The sequence below is a fragment of the Stegostoma tigrinum genome, chromosome 1, assembly GCF_030684315.1.
Source record: "Stegostoma tigrinum isolate sSteTig4 chromosome 1, sSteTig4.hap1, whole genome shotgun sequence".
NCBI classification, from domain to species: Eukaryota; Metazoa; Chordata; class Chondrichthyes; order Orectolobiformes; family Stegostomatidae; genus Stegostoma; species Stegostoma tigrinum.
Genome location: NC_081354.1, coordinates 179,294,891 through 179,320,365, shown reverse-complemented (window position 1 = coordinate 179,320,365; position 25,475 = coordinate 179,294,891). Strand labels below are relative to the sequence as shown.

Below are 25,475 nucleotides of genomic sequence, written 5' to 3'. Positions count from 1 at the left end.
AAAGTTAGGTGAGTAACTTGGAATTAATGGGATGTAAAGTCAGCATCACGATCAGTCTTGAAAAGTTTATCCAAGGACAGTTTTATTTTGCTTCTCTCAGTAGATGTCCCAGCGGTAGTCAACAATATCACTAATCCCTCTGTTCACTTAGCCACCACCCTTTCTTTTCGGGTTCATTCACTGCGAACATTTCCATTGCTTCTTCCTTGAGTTGGAAAGTTTTTACACTTGATTCCTTGACAAAAACTCAAGTGAGTGGTGTTTCAGCTGAATGCTGGCTTTAACATTGATTCCTTAAGAAGATCATTATCAAGAAAAGCTTCTTTTTTGCTGTTATCAGGCTTATGAATGGACCTCTCATATATTACAATTGATCTCTTCAGCTTGACTCTCTATCTGCATTAAGTCCTCTTTGGACAATTTACTTCATCCAAGGTAGCCTGTCTCACCATGGTCATGATTTCAAGCTGAACCTCAGGGACAGCATCATACAATTTTTGGCACTTGGGCAACAATTTCCATCACACACTGTTTAAACATGACAATGTGACTACAACCCATGAATCATCAAGACTGTTAATACCCATGAGGTTCATATAACTATGCCAAATTCCCTGACTGACAGCAGACTCACACGATTCGTTGCCATAATGAGTTGAGAGAAGGTACTCAGGCCTTGAATGCTGCTGCTGCTCCCTAGTCCATGGGCTAAATCAGTAAAGTTATGTTCGGGGGGGGGGGGGGGGGGGGGCAAGAAAAACACTTTCACATTTTCAGGTACTCCATCAAGGCGGAAGGAATGACCTCAGCAATGATTCAACAAGAGCAATATTTTGAATGTGAGATTTTCTCTAGGACAATATGCTCTGCAAGCAGTGATGAAATACAGAGACAGCTATTCCTGAAAGAGTGCTCCAGCATCCAGCCTATCTAATTTTAGCGCCAATAGGGCAGATACTCCTTATAATAACCCTTCAATGGTATCTTGGGCTTTAACACCACTGTGGTCAAAACTTTAAATCTTCTGCAGTGTTCCCACCAAGAAGAATAGTCAAGTAACTCCCTTTGGAAGTTTTAAAATCTGCTGCTGACTCGTCCTTTTTTTCACAATGTTAATTCTTTGTGGTATAGATTTCGAAAAAAGTTCCATCTTGTCAATATTAAAAAACTTACTTTGGTGACTAGCCATCTTCACTAATAACTCTCTTCAAATGGGCAGGGAATTTATCAGCTTCTTCTATATCAGTATTAGCTGCTTCACCAAACTCTATAATATTGTGCAGGAATGCCTCTTGAAGTGGTAGAACCATTCACATCTAGGATTGAAGCTTTCTGACTGACACTTCTCACTGTGCTCATTCTGTATGGCCTCATACAGGCTTTTGGTTTTCTCTTTGATAACCATCAAACCAACATTTATCTGTGACTAGCTTTGGTGCTGGATCCAGTCAGCTCTCTACTACCAATTGCCGGGTGTTTCTACTTTGTGTTCAAAAGAGATCACAGCACTAAATCACAATAACAAGGATTAAGAGACTTAAGAATGGGTTCACTACCTCTTGTCTTCTCTCACCAGCTTTAAAACTGCACTTCTGCCATTCCAGCTAAAGACATGGGAGTCATTGAATAGTATTTATCACCCAAACAGCCCTGACACAAGGAAAGCAACTTCACTTCACAAGTACGCAGGAGAAGTAGCAACCCACAATCAAAATCAGCTTCAGTGAAGAAAGATCAACATATGAATTAACAGCAGGAACAGGCCACAGCCCCTTGAGCCTTCTCTGCTATTCAATAAAATCATGACTGCTCTGATTATTCCATTTTCCTGCCTACCCCAGATAACCTCCACCACTTTACTTCTCAATAATCTGTCTACATCTGTTTAAAAAAAATTTGAAGACTCTGTTTGCACCGCTTTTTAAGGACGAGCATTCCAAAAACTCAAGACCTTCAATGAAAAAAAATTCTTCATCATTGTCTTAAATGGGTGGCCACTTATATTTAAAGAAACCTCCTAATTTCTTGATATTCCTGTAAATGGAAATACTCAACAGAATCTTCCCAGTGCATGACTGATATGGACCAAGGCAAGAAATTTCGGAAAAGCAGGTGAAATGTCTGTGAGGTCCTTCTCGAAGTCCAACCAAGTGTTGGAACGTAAGATGAGATTCATGCTAGTGAGTAGCAAGATATCTATTGGCATGAATCATCACTCATTATCACCCTCTTTATTATTTAATCTGGCCTCATTAATCTCACGTTATGGAAACAAGAGGCTGAGTAATTTGTGACATGGAAGTCAGAGATTTCCAGAGAAGTAAGTGGCAAACTGGAGTTGCCAGGTAACAAAAACAAAAACTGAAAATTGCAGTGGCTGTAAATCTGAAACAAAAACAGAATTTACTGGAAAAGTTCAGCACGGCGTGGCAGCATCAGTGAAGAAAATGTCAGAGTTAACATTTCAGATCCAATGACCATTCCTCAGGACAGTCAAGAAATAGATAGCTTTATGAGTGATAATGGGAACTGCAGATGCTGGAGAATCCAAGATAATAAAGTGTGAAGCTGGATGAACACAGCAGGCCAAGCAGCATCTTAGGAGCACAAAAGCTGACGTTTCGGGTCTAGACCCTTCATCAGAGGGCTCTGATGAAGGGTCTAGGCCCGAAATGTCAGCTTTTGTGCTCCTGAGATGCTGCTTGGCCTGCTGTGTTTATCCAGCTCCACACTTTGTTATAATAGATAGCTTTATGTTTAGATTTTAGAAGTATCAAAGCATATTAGAAGAAAGTGGAAATATGATATTGTGATAGAGGGTGAGCCATAATCCTAATGAATGGTGAAGTGGGCTCGAAGGCCATATGGACTACTCCTGGTCCTATTTTCTGTGTTTCCATGCCTCACTACAGTAGATACAGCCACCTTCTTCATAGAAGAGGCCCACACGTGTGTTATTTAGCCCCACAGCCTGTTCTGTCTTTCAATGACTGTGGCTGATCCGCAACCTATTCCACATAACTATTTTTGCCCCGTGCCCTTTAATACCACTGGCTAATAAAAACTGATCAAATGTTAGTTTAAGATTAAAACTTGGTTGAGCATAAATTACTGTTTGGAAAAGAGAGGTTCAAATCTCTATCACAGTATGTACTGAAGACACTGATGTAGGGTCAGAAAAACTGACACCCAGATCTTTTCCAGATCCAGACACTATGCTATGCGATGCAACACAAGTTTCACACACAATGCGCCGATGTGGCCAGGGCACAAGGTTGGTGCCTAATTAGCAGTGTGTCATACCTCACTAGGAAATGTGCTGGTCAAACCTCATTTTGTGTACAGTCCCTGTTGCCACTCATCTGCAACTAACATTCTCACACTAGTTGAGCAAGCGGAAGTGTAAACCCCACTTACAATAAGTTTGTAACTCACTTTTAAAAAGTGCTATAATCCCTTCCACAATATTTGGTTTTCAAAATAATCCTTTCCCTATTTCAGTCGACAATCAAAAACAGTGAAAAAAATGGTCTTTAGAAGTGCTGGGAGCAGCCCAGAGATGTGACTCAGAAAATGGTAAACTCAGCCTTGAATGACCCCGCAATTCCCTGATGAACTGAAGCAGCAGGGAGCTCAAAAGGCCAATGCCTGGTAATGGGCAGGCGATTATGGGTGGCATTAAAGTTACCCAGTGCCCTCTGTCGAGGCAGAGGCTTTAACAGTGAGTGGCAGACAGGTGAGACATATTCTGTCCAAAGGAAACCTGGCTAAAAAAAATGGCAATGGAGGTCAGCAGCAAGAGCATTGATGAGAAAAAGTTTAAGCATGAAAGAGAAAGTCATTCAGTTCATCAAGCTTCTTCTGATATTCAATATGAGTATGGCTTATCTGGCTACAATCTATCTTCTGTAGCTCTCTGGAGAACAGAATTCAGAGGACTAATGGTGGTCTGAAAGAAGATGTCAGTCCCTTTATTTTTCAACTGATTTCCTCCTGTTCTAGATTTCTCCATGATTGGGATCATCATCTCTGTATCTAGCCCGTCAATGCTTAACTTACTGCATGTCTTTGTCTAGCTCAGTATTCTTGAAAGCTTTGTGGATTAAATTGTGCACCATCTCACCTCCAGTGCCCCAAAACATGAATAAAAGCCCATCCCCAATTGCTTTGATGTTATATATCAACCAATATTCTTTCTTTCATGCATTGTTTGGTGACATTGATCTGTTACCTGTTCAGATGAGCCCAGTTGTTCAATTTCTGCTGTGTTGAATTGGCTGGTGTGTAGTTGTACATCTCGACCAGTTTAGGGAAATGAAACTTCACCACTTCAGCAATTAAAACTGCAATCAAAGCATTGAGAATTTCAGAATGCACAGACTAAAACTACCACCAAAGTAACACTGAACTCTGATATCAGTCATAAAACCTGCCCATTCTGCTAAATTTATTATATGAAAGTACAGGGGACTTTTCATTTCATTATTGTGTCCCATTCTCCTGAAGACATTTAGTCCTTACTGACACAACCCTCAGCAAATTAATTACATCTCATTATTTCTTCATCATTTTCTGATGAAAGGTCTAGGCCGAAAACATCCGCTTTTGTGCTCCTAGGATGCTGCTTGGCCTGCAGTGTTCATCCAGCTCCACACTTTGTTATCTCGGATTCTCCAGCATCTGCAGTTCCCATGGTCTCTAAACACTTCTCACTGGCAAGTTTAAGATGTGAGTCACTGGCAGACTGTTGAAACATAAGAAGTTCACCTGGACCATCTCCAACACATCACTTAGCTTCCTGGACCTTTCTGTCTCCATCTCAGGCAACCACCTATAAACCAATGTCCATTTCAAGCCCACTGACTCCCACAGCTACCTGGAATACACCTCCTCCCACCCACCTTCCTGCAAAAATTCCATCCCCTATTCCCAATTCCTTCGCCTCCACCGCATCTGCATGAGGCATTTCACTCTTGCACATCCCAGATGTCCTCGTTCTTCAAGGGCCGCAAACTCCCCCCCGCAGTGGTTGAGAATGCCCTCAACCGTGTCTTCCGTATTTCCCGCACCTCATCCCTCACACCCCGCCCTCGCAATAACTGCCAAAAGAGAATCCCCCTCGTCCTCACATACCACCCCAACAACCTCCGGATACAACGTATCATCCTCCGACACTTTCGCCATCTACAATCCAACCCCGCCACTAAAGACATTTTTCCATCCCCACCCTTGTCTGCCTTCTGGAGAGACCACACTGTCCACAACTCCCTTGTCCGCTCCACACTCCCCTCCAACCCCACCACACCTGGCACCTTCCCCTGCAACCGCAGGAAGTGTTACACCTGCCCCCACACCACCTCCCTTACCCCCATCCTAGGCCCTAAGATGACTTTCCACATCAAGCAGATGTTCACCTGCACATCCGCCAATGTGGTATACTGCATCCGCTGTACACGGTGTGGCTTCCTCTACATTGGGGAAACCAAGTGGAGGCTTGGGGATCGCTTTGCAGAACACCTATGCTCGCTTCGCAGTAAACAACTGCACCTCCCAGTTGTGAACCATTTCAACTCGCCCTTCCATTCTTTAGACGACATGCCCATCCTGAGCCTCCTGCAACGCCATAATGATGCCACCCGTAGGTGGCAGGAACAGCAACTCATATTCCATTGGTATCAATGTGGATTTCACCAGCTTCGAAATCTCGCCTCCCCCCACTGCATCCCAAAACCAGCCCAGCTCGTCCCCGCCTGCCTAACCTGTTCTTTCTCTCACCTATCCCCTTCTCCCACCTCAAGCCACACCTCCATTTCCTACCTACTGACCTCATCCCACCCCCTTGAACTGTCCATTCTCCCCGGACTGACCTATCCTCTCCCTACCGCCCCCCAACCATACTGTCCTCTCCACCTATCTTCTCCTCTATCCATCTTCAGTCTGCCTCCCCTTCCATCCCTATTTATTTCAGAATCCTTTCCCCATCCCCCTTTTCTGATGAAGGGTCTAGGCCCAAAACGTCAGCTTTTGTGCTCCTAAGATGCTGCTTGGCCTGCTGCGTTCATCCAGCTTCACACTTTGTTATCTTGAAACATAAGAAACTATTACAATGCTGAATCGTATCCCTCCCTCAGGTCACACTCATCAATCAGACACTTTCTAACTGTTAAATTTCCATTAATTCAAATGCCACCCATTCTGGCATAAAAATATACATCTGAGAGAATATAATGCTGTATCAAGCCATCTTCCATCTCTAGAAAGGACACATATAAGGAAAGATGAATCATATGGTAAAGAAACACTAGACTAACAGAAAGCAGATGACAGAAATCATTTATCCACCAATATTCTGGAATATCAAGTCTCCATTGGAAACAGTCAGAAGCACAGCCTACAAAAATTCTTAAAAATGGGGGCGACAAGTGATTCAGGGCTTAGTTAGTACTGCTGCTTCACAGTTCCAGGGAGCCGGATTCAATTCCAGCCTCAGATGACTGCGTGGGGTTTGTGCATTATCCCTATGTCTGTGTGGGTTTCCTCCAGATGCTCCGGTTTCCTCCCACAGTCCAAAGATGTGCAGTTTAGGTGGTTTGGCTAAGGTAAATAGCCCACAGTGTCCAGTGACATGCAAACTTGGTGGATTAGCCACAGGAAATGGAGGATTACAGGGGCAAGGTAGAAGGGGTGGGTCTTCATGGGATATTCTTCAGAGGATTGATGCAGATTCAATGGGCCGAATGGCCTGTTATTGGACTGTAGGAATTCTATGAAAAGGGTAATGCATTGGAGCAAGCCTAGATTGAGTCTTTAGGTACAATTACTCAACTCACTTCAGTGATGTTAGTGCCCTGGAAAGAGGAGATTAAAGAGACAAAGGGCTTTCTTCATTAAAATTCACCAACAACCTACACACCACATCAACGGAGTTTGCATTGAGTCATTTACGAGGATGTTGCCAGGACTAGTTGCAAATACATGAGCACGTATATATATATATTAGATAGTAGGAATTGCCGATGCTGGAGAATCTGAGAAAACAAGGTGTAGAGCTGGATGAACACAGCAGGCCAAGCAGCATCAGAGGAGCAGGAAAGCTGATGTTTCGGGTCTGGACCCTTCTTCAGAAATGGTGGAGGGGAATGGGATTCTGAAATAAATAGAGAGAGGCGGGGAGGCAGATGGAAAATGGATAAAGGAGCAGATAAGTGGAGAGGAGAGGGACAGGTCAAGGAGGTGGGGATGGAGCGAGTAAAGATGAGTGTAGGTGGGGAGTTAGGGTGGGGATTGTCAGTCCAGGGAAGATAGACAGGTCAAGGAGGTAGGAATGAGGCTGGTAGGTAGGAGGCAGGGGTGGGGGTTGAGGTGGGACGAGTGGATAGGTGGGAGAAAGGACAGACAGGTCAGGGAAGTGGGGACGAGCTGGGCTGGTTTTGGGACGCGGTCAGGGGTGGGGAGATTTTGAAGCTTGTGAAGTCCACATTGATACCATTAGGCTGCAGGGTTCCCAAATGACATATGAGGTGCTGTTTCTGCAACTTTCAGGTGGCATTGTTGTGGCACTGGAGGGCATCCAGGATGGACATGTCATCCAACGAGTGGGAGGGGTACTTGAGGTGGTTCGCAACAGAGAGGTGCAGTCGTTTGTTGCGAACCAAGCGTAGGTGTTCCACAAAGCTGTCTTCAAGCCTCTGTCTGGTTTCTCAGATGTAGAGGAAGCCACATCGGGAACAGTGGATACAGTATACCACATCAGCAGATGTGCAGGCAGATGTGGAAGGTTTTCTTAGCGCCTAGGATGGGCATGAGGAGGGAGGTGTAGGGGCAGATGGAGCACTTCCTATGGTTGCAGGGAAAGGCGCCGGGGGTGGTGGGGTGGTGGGAAGTGTGGACTGGACAAGGGAGAGAGTGGTCCCTCCAGAAGGCAGATAAGGGTGGGGAGGGAAAAATGAATTTGGTGGTGGGGTCAGATTGCCGGTGGCAGGAGTGCCGGAGAATAATGCGTTGTATCCGAAGGTTGGTGGGGTGGTATGTGAGGACAAAGGGGATTCTGTTTTTGTTGTTATTGCAGGGAGGGGATGTGAGGGATGAGTTGCAGGAAATGCGAGAGTTGCAGTCGAGGGTGTTTTCGACCACTGTAGAGGGGAAGTTGCAGTTCTTGAAAAACAAGGACAATTGGGACATCCAGGAGTGGAATGTCTCATCTTGGGAGCAGATGCGGTAGAGGCGAAGGAATTGGGAATAGGAGATGGCATTTTTGCAGGAAGGTGGGTGAGACGAGGTGTATTCTAGGTATCTGTGGAAGTTGGTAGGCTTGAAATGGGTATCGGCTTCCAGGTGGTTGCCAGAGATGGAAACAGAGGTGTCCAGGAAGGAGAGAAAGGTATCAGAGATGGTCCAGGTGAACTTAAGTTCAGGGTGGAAGGTTTCGGTTAAGTGGATCAACTGTTCGAGGTCCTCGTGGGAGCATGTGCCGGCAACGATACAGTCATCAATGTAACGGAGGAAGAGATGGGGTTTAGCGCCAGTGTAGCTACAGAAGAGGGACTGTTCCATGTAACCGACAAAGGGGTAGGCATAGCTTGGGCTCATGCAGGTACCCATGGCCACCCGCTTTGTCTGTAAGAAGTGGGTGGAATTGAAGGAGAAGTTGTTAAGGGAGAGGATGAGTTCAGCTAAGCAGACAAGGGACTCAGTGGCAGGGGAATGGTCAGGCCTGCGGGGCAAGAAGTGGAGGGCCTTTAGGCCATCAGAATGGGGAATGGATGTGTATTGGGGCTGGACATCCATGGTGAAGATGAGGTGTTGGGGACCAGGGATCAGAGGTTTTGAAGGAGGTGGAGGGCGTGGGTAGTGTCACTGACGTAGATGGGCAGTTCCTGGACCTGGCGGGGGGGGGGGGGGAGGAAATAGAGTCAGGATAAGTGGAGATAAGTTCGGTAGGACAGGAGCAGGCAGAGACGATGGGTTGACCAGGGCGGTCAGGTTTGTTTTCTGCAGGTGGCGGAAATGCAGGAGGATGATGCTTTGGATCTGGAGGTTGGTGGGGTGGTACGTAAATATATATATTAGCACATAAATGGATGAGTTTATGTATCCCTGGACACTATGAGCAATTTAGTGTGGCCAATCAACCTAATCTGCACATTGCTGAATTGTGAGAGGAAACTGAAGCACCAGGAGGAAACCCATGCAAACAGGGGAGAGAATGTGCAAACTGCACACTGACAGTCACCCAATTAAATCTGAGTCGCTGGCGCCCTGAGGCAGCAGTGTTAACCACTAAGCCATCATGGCATCATGGGCCTCCGCAGTGCCACAATGATGCCACCCAAAAGTTGCAGGAACAGCAACTCATATTCCGCTTGGGAACCCTGCAGCCCAATGGTATCAATGTGGACTTCACAAGCTTCAAAATCTCCCCTTCTCCCACTGCATCCCAAAAACAGCCCAGCCTGTCTCCGCCTCCCGAACCTGTTCTTCCTTTGACCCATCGCTTCCTCCCACCTCAAGCCGCACCTCCATTTCCTACCAAACTAAACTCATCCCGCCTCCTTGATCTGTCCGTCTTCCATGGACTGACCTATCCCCTCCCTACCTCCCCAACTATACTCTCCTCTCCACCTATCTTCTTTTCTCTCCATCTTCAGTCCGCCTCCCCCCTCTCCCTATTTATTCCAGAACCCTCTCCCCATCCCCCTCTCTGAAGGGTCTAGGCCCGGAACGTCAGCTTTTGTGCTCCTGAGATGCTGCTTGGCCTGCTGTGTTCATCCAGCTTCACACTTTGTTATCTTGGATTCTCCAGCATCTGCAGTTCCCATTATGACTTAACCACTGAGCCACTGTGCCACACCCTTACTTTCCGGCTTCCTACAAGCTGCAATATTTTCCTTTTGTGTCAGCTTGTATTTTTCTCTCCATATTTAAATATTTTTTGTCTGTTTACATGTATTTATACAGGGTGTCAGCATTTTGTGTCTGTATGAGTGTGTGCAAAATATGTATTTTTGTTTAAAAACGCATGTTTAGCATGTGCCTACATCTGCATCTCTGTATTAAGCATATGTCTGTATGCGTATGTTTAAATTTTTGTGCTAAGTATGTGTGTTGTGGATATATCTCTGCCTGTATGTGTTAAAGCAGAAGTCTGTCCCTGTGTGTGTTAAGCAGGCATCTCTGACTGCACGTGTCTGCAGTTTAAAAGGTATGTGTCTTGTACATGTGTACTAAGCATGTACCTCTTCCCGTGTTGGGTGTGCTTAGCAGATGTCTGTGCTCTATATCTGCTTGTACATAAGTGTGTTAAGCAAATGCCAGTGCTTGTACATGTGTGTGTTAAGCGTGTCTCTCTGCCTGTACCAGTTAAGCAGAACTCTGTGTTGAAAAATGTGTGTTATGCATATATCTCTGCCTGCAAATGTGCTGTAAGCAAAACTCTGTGCTTTACACCAAAAAAAAACAAATTGCGGATGCTGGAAATGGGAAACAAAAAGAGTAAGTGCTGGGGAATTTTAAAAAATCAACAGATCGGGCGGCATCTGTGGAGAGAATTCGGAATTAAAACATTTTAGGTCCGGTGGCCACTCGTCAGAACTGTGCTTTATGTGTGGATTAGGCATGTGAATAGACCTGAACGGCTTCTAAATGGACCTCTCAAATTTTACATTTAATGTTGATCTCAATGTTCTCTGCAACCTTAACACCATAGACCTTGCTCTGTTCTATTTTCCTTATGCATTTTGTATGGTATGATCTGCATGTGCTGCACGCAAAACAAAACTTTTCACTGTACACTTGGTACATGTGACAGTAATAAATCCAATCAAATCCTACCTCACTCAGAGGCAGGAATGCCACTAACTGAACCATATTTTGTGAACAAATACTGCTGTTTGTTGACTAGCATGACTTCCAGGGTAACAGATGATGAAATGAGGAAACTGTGATATTCTTTGCTAGGTTCAGCAATTCCTATGTGCTTATTCTTCAATACACTGTTCCACTAAAACAACTGATAAAATACTAAAGTCCAGTAATAAAAAGTTAAATCACACATTAATTAACCATGAATGTGATCAGGTTATTACATTTAAATGATATAAATTCTACTGCTTATTATCTGAATCAGAACATCCCAAAGTTGGAATCAGGACCTCAAATGGATCGCAAGTTAAAATCTTGTAGTCACAAGATCTCAGGAAGCAATGACTATGGTGAAGCTTTGATGGAGTTACAACCACTGCGTTGCGCACTAACAGGCAATTTGCCACTTTCACAGATACCCCACATCTCGCAGGTCCACCCGCCTCAACTTCTCATTTAGAGGTTGTGACAGTTTTCAGGACTCACAGGGGGTTACAGTAGGGAAAAGTGTTTGGGAGACGCAGCTAAATGAGTTTAGAACTTTGAACTGCCAAGGGATCTGGGTGACCTAGCATATGAATCACAAAATATTAATACACAGAAACAGCAAGTAGTTAGGAAAGCAAATAGAAAATCATTTACTGCAAGGAGAATTGAATACAAAGGTTATACTTAAGCTAAACGGACCACTGGTGACACCACATCTAGAGTACTGTGCACAGTATTAATTGGCTTATTAAGAAAGGATGTGAACATGTTGTAAGCAGTCTGGAGAAAGTTTAATAGATTAATACCTGGAATAACTGGAATGTCTTATAAGAAAAGAGCGATCAGAGATAATGGGAACTGCAAATGCTGGAGAATCCAAGACAACAAAGTGTGGGGCTGGATGAACACAGCAGGCCAAGCAGCATCTCAGGAGCACAAAAGCTGACGTTTTGGGCCTAGACCCTTTATCAGAAAAGAGGGATGGTGAGAGGACTCTGAAATAAATAGGGACAATAACTGCACCTCCCAGTCGTGAACCATTTTAACTCCCCCTCCCATTCTTTAGACGACATGGGTTTCCTGCAGTGCCACAATGATGGCACCCGAAGGTTGCAGGAACAGCAACTCATATTCCGCCTGGGAACCCTGCAGCCCAATGGTCTTAATGTGGACTTCACAAGCTTCAAAATCTCCCCCTCCCCCACTGCATCCCAAAACCAGCCCAGTTCATCCCTTCCCCCCACTGCATCCCTAAACCAGCCCAGCTCGTCCCCTCCCCCCACTGCATCCCAAAACCAGCCCAGCTCGTCCCTGCCTCCCTAACCTGTTCTTCCTCTCACCTATTCCCTCCTCCCACCTCAAGCCGCACTTCCATTTCCCACCTACTAACCTCATCCCGCCTCCTTGACCTTTCCGTCCTCCGGACTGACCTATCTCCTCCCCACCTATACTCTCCTCTCCACCTATCTTCTCCTCTATCCATCTGCAGTCCGCCTCCCCCTCTCTCCCAATTTATTTCAGAACCCTCTCCCCATCCCCCTCTCTGATGAAGGGTCTAGGCCCAAAACGTCAGCTTTTGTGCTCCTGAGATGCTGCTTGGTCTGCTGTGTTCATCCAGCTCCACACCTTGTTGTCTTATAAGAAAATGCTGGCTAGGCTAGGCTTGTACTGGCTGGAGTTTAGAAGAAAAAGAAGCAATGTGAGTTAATCATCCAAGAGATCCTGGACAACTTGACATACTAGAGCCATAGAACATATTCCCTCTTGCGGAGAATCTGGAACTAGAGGGGGAGTCACTGCTCAAAGAGAAAGGGTCACCCATTAAAGACAGATGAGGCTGTTTCACAGAGGATTATGTGTCTTTAAACTCTCTTCCTCAAAAGTGCAGTAGCAGCAGGTTCAATGAATATTTTTTGGGCAAAGGAAGATAGATTCTTGATGGCAAACAGGTGAAAGAGTAGCAGGGTAAGCAGGGCATGAAGTAATCACATCAGCCATGATCCTACTGAGTGACGAAGTGGCCTACTCCTGTTCCTAATTCATATGTTCATAAGACTGGAAGATTTGCCTACTTGTTGCTGGAGGGGGACGTCTCCTGGAAATTTCTCATAGTGAAAAACAGTTCTGGATTTAAAATGTTTCCCAAGTTATAAAACTGGAAATAAAATTTCAGGAGCTAAAAATGATTTTTTTTTGACTGATTCCAGAAGTTATTAGGAGGTGCAGGATAAGCTGGGACTTTCCCCTGGAGCATAGGATGTTGAGGGGTGTCCTCATAGAGGTTTATAAATCATGGGCATCGATGAGGTGAATGCCAGGTGTCTTTTCCCTTGGGTGGGCAAGTTCAAGACGAGGGTGCATACTTTTAAGGTCAGAGGAGAAAGAATTAAAAAGGACATGACAGTAGTTCATGTGAAGAATGAGCATCTGGAGGAAGTGGTGGATGGGGATACAGTGACAATGTTCCAAGGACATTTGGATAAGTACACAAAATGTTTGGAGGGATTATGGACCAGGTACAGACAGGTGTGACTAGATTAGTTTGGGATTATGTTTGCCGTGGATGATTGGACCAAAGGATCTGTTTCCATGCTGTTTGACTCTGTGAGAAATGTGCACCTGTGTAAGTCATGGGTGACAGGATTTGTACATGAGTGTGTGTGTGAAGCAGAGAGAGTAGCATTTTATTTTAGGCTTCCGGCACGTACATTTCTATTTTCTTTTGACAGGTCGAAACATGACACTAAATCCCTCCCAACCCTGTAATGCTCTCCTGCAACATCTTCTGTCAGGCAGAAGATATAGAAGCTTGAACACGCGTGCCAAAATGTTCAATAACAGCTACTTCGCTGCTGTTGTTGGACCACTGAATGGACTCTCCAGCTTCAAGTAATGCTGACCTTGCTCTGTTCACCATCTGGGCAGCCGTAACCTTGTATTCCTCATTCTGTCTAAGCACCCTATGATGTGTGTGTCCTTGCTTTGCCATGATCTGCCTGTACTGGTCGCAAAACACAGCTTTTCACTGTACTCATGTGGTACAATAAATCAAATCAAATCAAGTCTAAATTTTAAAACAGACCACGGACGGATGTGGTGTGAGCAGGTGAGTGTGAACTGAGCGATTTTGATAAAAGTTGGGAATCTCCATCCCTCTCTCTCTCTCTCTCAGCCTCAATTCACCTCCATCACTGAAGTCCCTGGCAACGTTGCGCCTGGCCCTGGACAGATGGAAGGTGTCTACCCAGGAGTATAGATCCTGCAGGCTCTCCTCGTCCATCCCGGCCGCCATCGCCGGCTCCAAACTATTCACAAAACGCTCTTCGGCAGCAGCTGTTCCTTTTCTGTGAAACAAACGATGAAATGACCTTACACAAACCGCGGGAAGGCGCCGTGGGGACAGCAACTCGCACTTGTTCACCGGCGGGAGAACGCCATGTTGTCTCCCGTTGCCGTGGAAATCGGCCGCTGCCGGCGAGCGGAATGCTGGTCGTTGTAGTTCATGTCGCCCGAGACCCCCCCTCGCGTGACTGGAGCGATCCGTGGCAGGGAACTACAACCCCCAAGAGGCATTGCGACACCCATGCGGACGATGCGGGAGGCCGTACTGCCCGTCCCACCTGGGTGAGCTACTGGAAGCTATTCCAGTACCTGACTGAAATAAACCCACAAAGGAGGCACTGGATATGTCTCGAGACCGAAGAATTTCAAAATACAGTGGACTGGACAATGTAAACATGGGAGAAAAAGAGTAGACATGGGAGAAAAAGAGTGAAAAGATTAAAAATCTGAAACTGACAGAACGAGAAATTGCCAGGGGAACTCAGTCTGGCATTTGAAGAAGGGCTTTCTTTCTGCAGTTGTTGACAGGTTCGCTAAGTTTCTACAGCAGCTTCTGCTTTTGTTTCTTTCAAACGAGAGGATTTTGGTGATGAGCAAAGGAAGCAAAGGTGATATGAATTCGTCATTATCATGCAGCAAGTGTTTAGGAGACTGGAATGCGCTGCCTGAGTGTGTATTTAGTTTTATTCATTCACAGGATGAGCGTGACACTGGCTAGGCCATCATTTATTGCTCACCCCTAATTACCCACTGGGAAGTTAAGAGGCAACCACATTGATGTGGGTCTGGAGTCACGTGTAGGCCAGACCAGGTAAGAGTGGCACTTTCCTCCCCTAAAGGACATTAGTGAACCAGATGATTTTCCCAAAAATCAACAACAGTTTCATGGTCATCAGAAGACTCCTAATTCAATATTTTCATTGAATTCAAATTTGTGGGAATTTGAACGCAGGTCTCCAGTTTAACAGACCAGCAATACAATCACTAGGTCACTGCCTCCCTATAAAACATAAAGGGAGTTTCAATTGAAGATGGAAGAACAAAGAAGAAATTGAACTATTATCTAAGAAAGGAACTCCCCAGAGAGAAGACAATGAAACTGTATGACATGCATCACTCCTTCTGAGAGCCAGAACAGACACAATGGACCAAATGCTCTCCACAATAGTGTACAAACATGTGAACCAATGGGCTGCCCCAGTGTCAGCACCTGATGAAAACCAAACAACAGTGGCCTCCAAGATAATAAAATGTGAGGCTGGATGAACACAGCAGGCCAAGCAGCATCTCAGGAGCACAAAAGCTGACGTTTCGGGCCTAGACCCTTCATCAGAGAGGGGGATGGGGAGAGGGAACTGGAATAAATAGGGAGAGAGGGGGAGGCGGACCGAAGATGGAGACTAAAGAAGATAGGTGGAGAGAGTATAGGTGGGGAGGTAGGGAGGGGATAGGTCAGTCCAGGGAAGACGGACAGGTCAAGGAGGTGGGATGAGGTTAGTAGGTAGCTGGGGGTGCGGCTTGGGGTGGGAGGAAGGGATGGGTGAGAGGAAGAGCCGGTTAGGGAGGCAGAGACAGGTTGGACTGGTTTTGGGATGCAGTGGGTGGGGGGGAAGAGCTGGGCTGGTTGTGTGGTGCAGTGTGGGGAGGGGACGAACTAGGCTGGTTTAGGGATGCAGTAGGGGAAGGGGAGATTTTGAAACTGGTGAAGTCCACATTGATACCATATGGCTGCAGGGTTCCAAGGCGGAATATGAGTTGCTGTTCCTGCAACCTTCGGGTGGCATCATTGTGGCAGTGCAGGAGGCCCATGATGGACATGTCATCTAGAGAATGGGAGGGGGAGTGGAAATGGTTTGCAACTGGGAGGTGCAGTTGTTTGTTGCGAACTGAGCGGAGGTGTTCTGCAAAGCGGTCCCCAAGCCTCCGCTTGGTTTCCCCAATGTAGAGGAAGCCGCACCGGGTACAGCGGATGCAGTATACCACATTGGCAGCTGTGCAGGTGAACCTCTGCTTAATGTGGAATGTCATCTTGGGGCCTGGGATAGGGGTGAGGGAGGAGGTGTGGGGACAAGTGTAGCATTTCCTGCGGTTGCAGGGGAAGGTGCCGGGTGTGGTGGGGTTGGAGGGCAGTGTGGAGCGAACAAGGGAGTCACGGAGAGAGCGGTCTCTCTGGAAAGCAGACAGGGGAGGGGATGGAAAAATGCCTTGGGTGGTGGGGTCGGATTGTAAATGGCGGAAGTGTCGGAGGATGATGCGTTGTATCCGGAGGTTGGTAGAGTGGTGTGTGAGAACGAGGGGGATCCTCTTAGGGCGGTTGTGGCGGGGGCGGGGCATGAGGGATGTGTTGCGGGAAATACGGGAGACGCGGTCAAGGGTGTTCTCGATCACAGTGGGGGGAAAGTTACGGTCCTTAAAGAACTTGGGCATCTGGGATGTGCGGGAGTGGAATGTCTTATCGTGGGAGCAGATGCGGCGGAGGTGGAGGAATTGGGAATAGGGGATGGAATTTTTGCAGGAGGGTGGGTGGGAGGAGGTGTATTCTAGGTAGCTGTGGGAGTCGGTGGGCTTGAAATGGACATCAGTTACAAGCTGGTTGCCTGAGATGGAGACTGAGAGGTCCAGGAAGGTGAGGGATGTGCTGGAGATGGCCCAGGTGAACTGAAGGTTGGGGTGGAAGGTGTTGGTGAAGTGGATGAACTGTTCGAGCTCCTCTGGGGAGCAAGAGGCGGCGCCAATACAGTCATCAATGTACCGGAGGAAGAGGTGGGGTTTGGGGCCTGTGTAGGTGCGGAAGTGGGACTGTTCCACGTAACCTACAAAGAGGCAGGCATAGCTGGGGCCCATGCGGGTGCCCATGGCCACCCCCTTAGTCTGGAGGAAGTGGGAGGAGTCAAAAGAGAAGTTGTTGAGTGTGAGGACGAGTTCAGCTAGGCGGATGAGAGTGTCGGTGGAGGGGGACTGGTCGGGCCTGCGGGACAGGAAGAAGCGGAGGGCCTTGAGGCCATCTCCATGCGGAATGCAGGTGTACAGGGACTGGACGTCCATGGTGAATATGAGGTGTTGGGGGCCAGGGAATTGGAAGTCCTGGAGGAGGTGGAGGGCGTGGGTGGTGTCACGGACGTAGGTAGGGAGTTCCTGGACCAAAGGAGAGAAAATGGAGTCTAGATAGGTGGAGATGAGTTCGGTGGGGCAGGAGCAGGCTGAGACGATGGGTCGACCAGGGCAGGCAGGTTTGTGGATTTTGGGAAGGAGATAGAAACGGGCCGTGCGGGGTTGGGGAACAATGAGGTTGGCGGCTGTGGGTGGGAGGTCCCCTGAGGTGATGAGGTCGTGAATGGTGTTGGAGATGATGGTTTGGTGCTCGGGTGTGGGGTCATGATCGAGGAGGCGGTAGGAGGTGGTGTCGGAGAGTTGGCGTCTGGCCTCGGCAATGTAGAGGACAGTGCGCCATACTACCACTGCGCCACCCTTGTCTGCGGGTTTGATGGTGAGGTTGGGGTTGGAGCGGAGGGCTGCCCGTTCTGCGGGGGAGAGGTTGGAGTGGGTGAGAGGGGTGGAGAGGTTGAGGCGGTTAATGTCTCGACGGCAGTTGGAGATGAAGAGGTCGAGGGAGGGTAGGAGGCCTGGGGGTGGTGTCCAGGAGGAGGACTTGTGTTGGAAGCGGGTGAAGGGGTCAGTGGAAGGAGGGTTAGGTTCCCGGTTGAAGAAGTAGGCATGGAGGCGAAGACGACAGAAAAACTGCTCTATGTCCAACCGTGACTGGTATTCGTTGATGTGTGGTTGTAGGGGGACAAAGGTGAGCCCCTTGCTAAGGACTGACTGTTCGTCCTCAGTCAATGGGAGGTCTGGGGGGATGGTGAAGATGCGGCCTCCACTTCCCCAACATCTTTTAAAGTAGTACAACCAATAAACAACTTATTTGTATAGCACCTTTAACATCACAAAATTCTCCAAAGTGCATAACAGAAGCATTACAAAATACAACACTGGGACACATAAAAATAAACTTAAAAGGAAGTTGTATAATTAAAGAATTATGTCATTATTATGTGCTGTATACCCTAACCACAATGGTCTAAAACTTTTTTCTCGTCGATAGGCTAAAACTTCATTTTTCAGGTATCTGGGAACTGTTAAAAAAAATTGATATTCAACAAATGTAGAAACAAACCTCTTTTGGTCAATTTGTAATGACACCCACCCCCCCAATATTTCTTTTTACATTCTCTTGGATTGGGAAGAATCATTGCGTCCGAGTCTGTTAAACTGGAGACCTGCATTCAAATCCCACAAATTTGAATTCAGTGAAATTATTATAACGGACAAAGGTTGGCATGATGGCTCAGTGGTTAGCATTGCTTCCTCACAGTGCCGGGGACCCGAGTTTCATCCCACGCTTGGGTCTGTGTGGAGTTTGCACATTCTCCCCGTGTCTGAGAAATAGTAGGAACTGCAAATGGTGGAGAATCTGAGATAACAAGGTGTAGAGCTGGATGAACACAGCAGGCCAAGCAGCATCTTAGGAGCAGGAAGGCTGACGTTTCGGGGTCTAGGCCCAAAATGTCAGCTTTCCTGCTCCTATGTTGCTTAGCCTCTCCGTGTCTGATTAGGTTTTGAGTTTTCTAACATGATTCACAGTGTCAATCGACACTCTTATCTTGATAGATGGACTTCAAATTTGATCCATAACAGCAGCAGTTCCCTGAATCGAAATGCACCATATGTGTTGAAATCTTGACCCTGGTTGTTTAGACTCGGCTCCTTCAATGACAGGTTCATTTAAGTGAAACCTTGGAGAATACCATGCATTATAAAATGAACAGGAAATAAAAAGGATTAACATTTGGTAACCAAACAATATGTAGAAGCAAATTCAGGAAAGATATGAATATTTAAATTGGATAGGTTTCTTTCAGGAAACAATTCAGTATTTGAGTAATTTGACATGTAATGTGGAATCTTCCCAATCCCTGCATGATACCAGCAATGGTGATTCAGATGTGACATCAGAAAATTGAGGTTCTTGACATCAAGAAAAAGAAACTCCTAGCTAATGATTGGTGAGAGGCCTATTTGCACAGTTTGTGTACCTAATCTCACCTTATTCATACACAGTTTCCTATTCACCCACGTGCCAGATAGGAACTTGGAAGTTTTCTGATCATAGCACAATGTTCAGCACCATTCGTGCTTGTCAGATACTGAAGCAGTCTGTGTTCACATGCAACAAGATCTGGACATTATCTAGGCTTGGGCTGACAAGTGGCAAGTGACATCCGTGCCACACAAATGCCAGGCTATAACCATTACAAATAAGAGACAATCTAACCACCACCCCTTGGCATTTAATGGTGTTATCATCATTGAATACCCCACTATTAACATCCTGGGGGTTATTATTGATCAGAAACTCAACTGGATTCGCCACATAAACACAGTGGCTACAAGAGCAGGTCAGAGACTAGGAATCAGAAATAATGGGAACTGCAGATGCTGGAGAATCCAAGATAACAAAGTGTGAAGCTGGATGAACACAGCAGGCCAAGCAGCATCTCAGGCCTTCAGCAGCCCTGATGGGTCTAGGCCCGAAACGTCAGCTTTTGTGCTTCTGAGATGCTGCTTGGCCTGCTGTGTTCATCCAGCTTCACACTTTGTTATCTCAGAGACTAGGAATACTGTGGCAAGTAACTCATCTCCTGACTCCCCAAAGTCTGTTCACCGTCTACAAAGCACATGAGTGTGCTTGCCCTGAAGAGTGCAGCCCCATCAACACTCAAGAAACTTGACACCATCCAGGACAAAGCAGCTCGCTTGATTAGCACTACATCCACATGCATCCACTCATTGCACCACTGACACTCAGTAGCAGCAGTGTGTACTATCTACAAGGTGCAATGCAGAAATTCAGCCAAGATCCTCAGACAGCACCTTCCAAACCCACGACCACTTCCATCTAGAAGGACAAAAGTAGCAGATTTATGGGAACTCTACCACCTTCAAGTTCCCTTCCAAGCCATTTACCAACCTGACATGGAAATATATGACTGCCCCTTCACTGTCACTGGGTCAAAATCCTGGAATTTCTCAGGACATTGTGGGTCAGCATATAGCAGGTGGGCAGCTCGCCATTAACTTCTCAAGGGCAACTGGGGATTGACGACAAATGCTGGCCCAGCCAGCGATGCCCACATCCCATAAATGAATAAATAATGAAAAGAACTGGATGGTGATTATTCATGACCTGAAACCCAGAAGCGTTACCTGCAAACTCCATCTCACTTCTGGGGCTCCATTTGGGAAAACAATCACTGACATCTCAGGTTGCACTGCATGGGCAGCATCCAGGAAGCTTGCCATTGGACATTGCCAGCTTCCCACAACATCATGGCGCATCTTTAGCCCGTCTGCACGTCATTGCTGCATTTTAGAGTGCACCAACACCATTCATCATAAGGCTACTGCCAAGATATTGACATAGAGCCAAGCATCTATCTCATGCATTGGAACAAGGTGCACCTCAGTGTTCCTCATCTGATCTTTCAGCGCTTATTCACTTGGATGCTCACGGTATCCCCATCTTGCATTGCCTGGCCTTGGCCTTTGCGCTTTACTGCCTCATTCTGAACTAAAAGGCTCACAGTACTTCTATGTTGCCTTGCTATGCACCATAGGCAGGAAGCAAGGCAGGTTGTCATGCTTGACTTAATCAGACAAGGGGGCAGACATGTTGGTGGACAGCAGCGTGCTACACCAATGTCACACCCTCACCACCTGTCAACAGCCTGCACAGAAACATACTACACGTGCTTCGGTCAAATTGTCATGTATTCACATTCATGGGTAGTATTCCTTGGTCAAAGAACAGGGGTATTGCCATGGTCAAGGGTGCTGTCAAATCTCAGCCTCGGGTCTTGGACATGGTCAGTTAGTTACTTGTAGTGCCCATGACCAGGAATTTCGTATCAGGGTGTCTCCTGATCCAGTGCAACCACTTTGGAAATTTGAGTCTGTTGAAGAGTTGGGATAAGTCAGTCAAAGAGTAGACTGATGGGCAGTAATTGGCCAATTTGGATTTGACCTTTTTTTTTAACCTGGGCAATTTTCCAGCCATTTCTTGATATTAGGTGGAGTGGATTGAATTGGCTGAAGATTGAGGACTGGTATCTGTGATGCTGGGGATCACTGGAGAATGCATTTCTGGCTGAAGATTGCAGTGAATGACTCGTCTTTATCTTTTGCACTGATGTGCTGGGCTCTTCCATCATTGAGGATGGGGACATTTGTAGATCCTCTTCTTCTCATGAGATTTTTTTAATCATCCACCACAATTCCCAACTGGATATGGCAGAACTACAGACCTTAGTTCTGGTCTGCTGACATGGAATCATATACCTCTGTCTCTCATCAGGTTTGCATCTCATTGTTTGGTATGCCTGATCCTGTCCTCTTATGCCTTCCTGCAGTCTTCCCATAAAACAGGGTTGTTCTCCTGGCTGGATGGTCATGGTTGAGTGGGGGATATGCCAAACCATGACACCACAGATTTTGCTGGTGTACAGTTCTTCTGCTGCTGATGGCCCTCAGCACCTCATGGATGCCAAGTTTTGAGTTAATAGATCTGTCAAGACTGTCCCACACAACACGAGGAAGGGGATTGTCACTGCGGTCACTCTTACTAGGATCTTCATGGTTTGTGGGCATCACTGCCTAGGTCAGCATTTTTCACGTAACCCGAATCGCATTTCAGAGGGTGGTGGTGAGCTGCCATATAGACACATTACACATTTTGTATTCTGGGTGGACCCCCAATGCTATGAAAAAGATTTCCAGGATGTTGACCCAAGCACACTGAAAGAACATTGATATATTTTAAAGTCAAGGAGGTGTGTGACTTGAGGGGCATTTCCGGGTTGTGGTGCTGCCCTAATGTATTTCTAATATTTTCAGTTTTTAATAAAACAATCCCTTTATCTTTTCCATTGATGCAATAAAATTAGTCAACATGTATGAAATTCCTTTCGAAACCCATCTGGTTCAGTAATGTCCTTCAGGGAAGATAATCTGCCACCCTCTCCTGGCCTGGCTTACATGTGACTCCAGACCCTGAGCAATGTGGTTGACTCTCAACTGCCCTCTGAAACAGCTTAGCATGCCGCCCGGTTTTACCGATCGCTGCAAAGTCTCAAAGAAATGAAACCGGATGGATCACCTGGAATCGGCCTCAGCACTGAAATAGACAATGGCACTATCCCCCTTCCTGTCGACCCTGCAAAGCCCTCTTCACTAATATCTGGGGGTTAGTGCCAAAATTGGCAGAGCTGTCTCACTGACTAGTTTAGCAATGGCCTCACATAGTCACACTCACAGAATCATACTTTACAGACAAATCAGCGCAACATTGAGGGCCGAAGGGCCTGTACTGTGCTGTAATGTTCTATGCTCTATATCCCAGACAGCACCATCACCATCCCTGGATATGTCCTATCCCATCCGCAGGACAGACCCAGCAAGGGCAATGGTACAGTGGTATACAGTCAGGAGGGTGTTGCTCTAGGAGCCCTCAATATTGACTTCCAGACACTATGAAGCCTCATGGCTTCAGGTTAAACATATGCAAGTGAACCTCTTGTTGATTACCACATACTGTCCTCCCTCAGCTGATGAATTAGTACTCCTCCATATTGAACAACACTTAGAGGAGGTGCTGAGGATGGCCAAGGACACAAAATGCACTTTGGGTGGGGGATTTCAATGTCTACCACCAAATGTGGCTCAGCTTTGGTACTACTGATGGACCTGGTCAGGTCCTAAAGGATATAGCTGCTAGACTGGGTCTGCAGCAGGTGGCGAAGGAACCAACGAGAGAGAATAACACATTTGACCTCATCCCCACTAATCTGCCACCCGCAGTTACATCTGTCCATGACAGTATCAGTAAGAATGGCCATCACACTGAAATGTTAACTCTGTTTTCTCCTTCACAGATGCTACTAGGCTTGCTGAGCTTTTCCAGCAACTTTGTTTCTGTTCCTGATTTACAGCATCCGCAGTTCTTTTGGTTTTTAATTAAGCCAACGTATCAACCCCGGTCCAATGGAGAGTGCAGGAGGGCATGCCAGGAGCGGCACCAGGCATACCTGAAGATGAAGTATCAACCGGGTGAAGCCACCAAACAGGACTACTTACAAGCCAAACAGAGAAAGCAGCGAGTGATAGACTATGCTAAGCAGTCCTGCCACATCCAGTTGTAAATGGCTATGGGCAATGAAACAACTCACTGGAGAAGACTCCACAAATAGCCCCATCCTCAATGATGGAAGAGGCTGGCACATCAGTGAAAAGGATAAGGCTAGAGCATTCACAGCAATCTTCAGCCGGAAGTGCTGAGTGGATGATCCGTCTCAGCCTCCTCCAGCAGTCAATTGACAATAGACAATAGACAATAGGTGCTGGAGTAGGCCATTCGGCCCTTCGAGCCAGCACCACCATTCATTATGATCATGGCTGATCACCCACAATCAGTATCCTGTTCCTGCCTTATCCCCATAACCCTTGATTCCACTATCTTTAAGACCTCTGTCTATCTCTTTCTTGAAAGTATCCAGAGAGTTGGCCTCCACTGCCTTCTGGGGCACAGCATTCCATATATCCACCACTGTCTGGGTGAAGAAGTTTTTCTTCAACTCTGTTCTAAATGGCCTACCCCTTATTTTTAAACTGTGTCCTCTAGTCCTGGACTCACCCGTCATATCCAGCCTTACAGATACCAGTCTTCAATCACTTTGATTCACTCCGTATGATATCAAGAAACGGTTGGAGACACTGGATACTGCAAAGGCTATGGGCCTTGACAACATTCCAGCAATAGTACTGATGGTTTATGCTCCAGAACTTGCCTCTCCCTGAGCCAAGCGGTTCCAGTACAGGTATAACACTGGTATCTACCCAGCAACGTGGAAAATTGCCCAAATAGGTCCTGTACATAAAAAGCAGGATAAATCCAACCCAACCAATTACCAACCCATCAGGCTCCTCTTGACCATCAGTAAAGTGATGGAAGGAATCACTAACTGTGCTATCAAGCAGCACCTGCTCAGTGACGCCCAATTTGGATTCTGCCAGGGCCACTCAACTCCTGATCTCATTACAACCTTAGTTCAAACATGGACAAAAGAGCAGAATTCCAGAGATGAAGTGAAAGTGACAGGCCCTGACATCAAGGACATATTCGACCGAGTGTGGTATCAAGGACCCCGAGCAAAACTGTAATCAATAGGTATCGGAGGCAAACTCTGTGCTGGTTAGAGTCATTCCTGACACATAGGAAGATGGCCATGGTTCTTAGAGGTCAGTCATCTCAGCTCCAGGACATCTCTGCAGGAGTTCCTCAGGGCAGTGACCCCGGCCCAACCATCTTCACCTGCTTCATCAATGACCTTCCCTCCATCATAGGGTCAGAAGTTCCCGATAATTGCACAATGTTCTGCACCTTTCATGATGCCACAGCTGCTGAAGTGTCTGTGTTCAAATGCAACAAGGTCTGGGCAATATCCTGTCTTGGGCTCATAAGCGGCAAGTGACATTCAAAGAACAAAGAAAATTACAGCACAGGCACAGGCCCTTCGGCCCTCCAAGCCTGCGTCGATCGAGATCCTCTGTCTAAACCTGTCATCTATTTTCTAAGGGTCTGTATCCCTTTGCTCCCTGCCCATCCATGTACCTGTCCAGATACATCTTAAAAGTCACTATCGTGTCTGCGTCTACCACCTCCACTGGCAACGTGTTCCAGATGCACACCACCTTCTGCATAAAGAACCTTCCACGCATAACTTTCCATCATAAACTTTCCTCCCCTCACTTTGAACTCATGACCCCTAGGAATTGAGTCCCCCACTCTGTGAAAAAGCTTCTTGTTATCCACCTTGTCTATACCTCTCAGGATTTTGTAGTCCTCAATCAGGCCCCCCCTCAATCTCTTAATCCTAATGAAAATAATCCTAATCTACTCAACCTTTCTTCATAGCTAGCACCCTCCATACCAGGCAACATCCTGGTGAACCTCCTCTGCACCCTCTCCAAAGCATCCACATCCTTTTGGTAACGTGGTGACCGGAACTATACGCAGTACTCTAAATGTGGCCGAACCAAAGTCTTATACAACTGAAGCATAATCTGCCAATTCTTGTACTGAATACCCAGTTCAATGAAGAAAAGCATGCCGTATGCCTTCTTGACCACCCCATTGACCTGTGTTGCCACCTTCAGGGAACAATGGACCTGAACAC

General features: G+C 46.6%; 2 protein-coding genes across 2 annotated transcripts in view; one reads left to right on the top strand and one right to left on the bottom strand.

Moving 5' to 3' along the window:
- The window catches only part of LOC125456241 (sperm flagellar protein 1-like), a 62,175-nt gene extending 47,860 nt beyond the window's left edge, over nucleotides 1–14,315 (bottom strand). Inside the window, exons 1-2 of the mRNA XM_048539191.2 lie at nucleotides 14,032–14,315; nucleotides 4,232–4,343 (exon numbers count right to left, since the gene is read on the bottom strand). Of these exons, the coding sequence (XP_048395148.1) occupies nucleotides 4,232–4,343; nucleotides 14,032–14,140 (221 nt within the window). The 5' untranslated portion in view covers nucleotides 14,141–14,315. The remainder of the gene's footprint in view (nucleotides 1–4,231; nucleotides 4,344–14,031) is intronic.
- LOC125457394 (disintegrin and metalloproteinase domain-containing protein 12-like) overlaps nucleotides 1–25,475 on the top strand; it is a 130,441-nt gene that overhangs the window by 33,417 nt on the left and 71,549 nt on the right. The window lies entirely within an intron of this gene.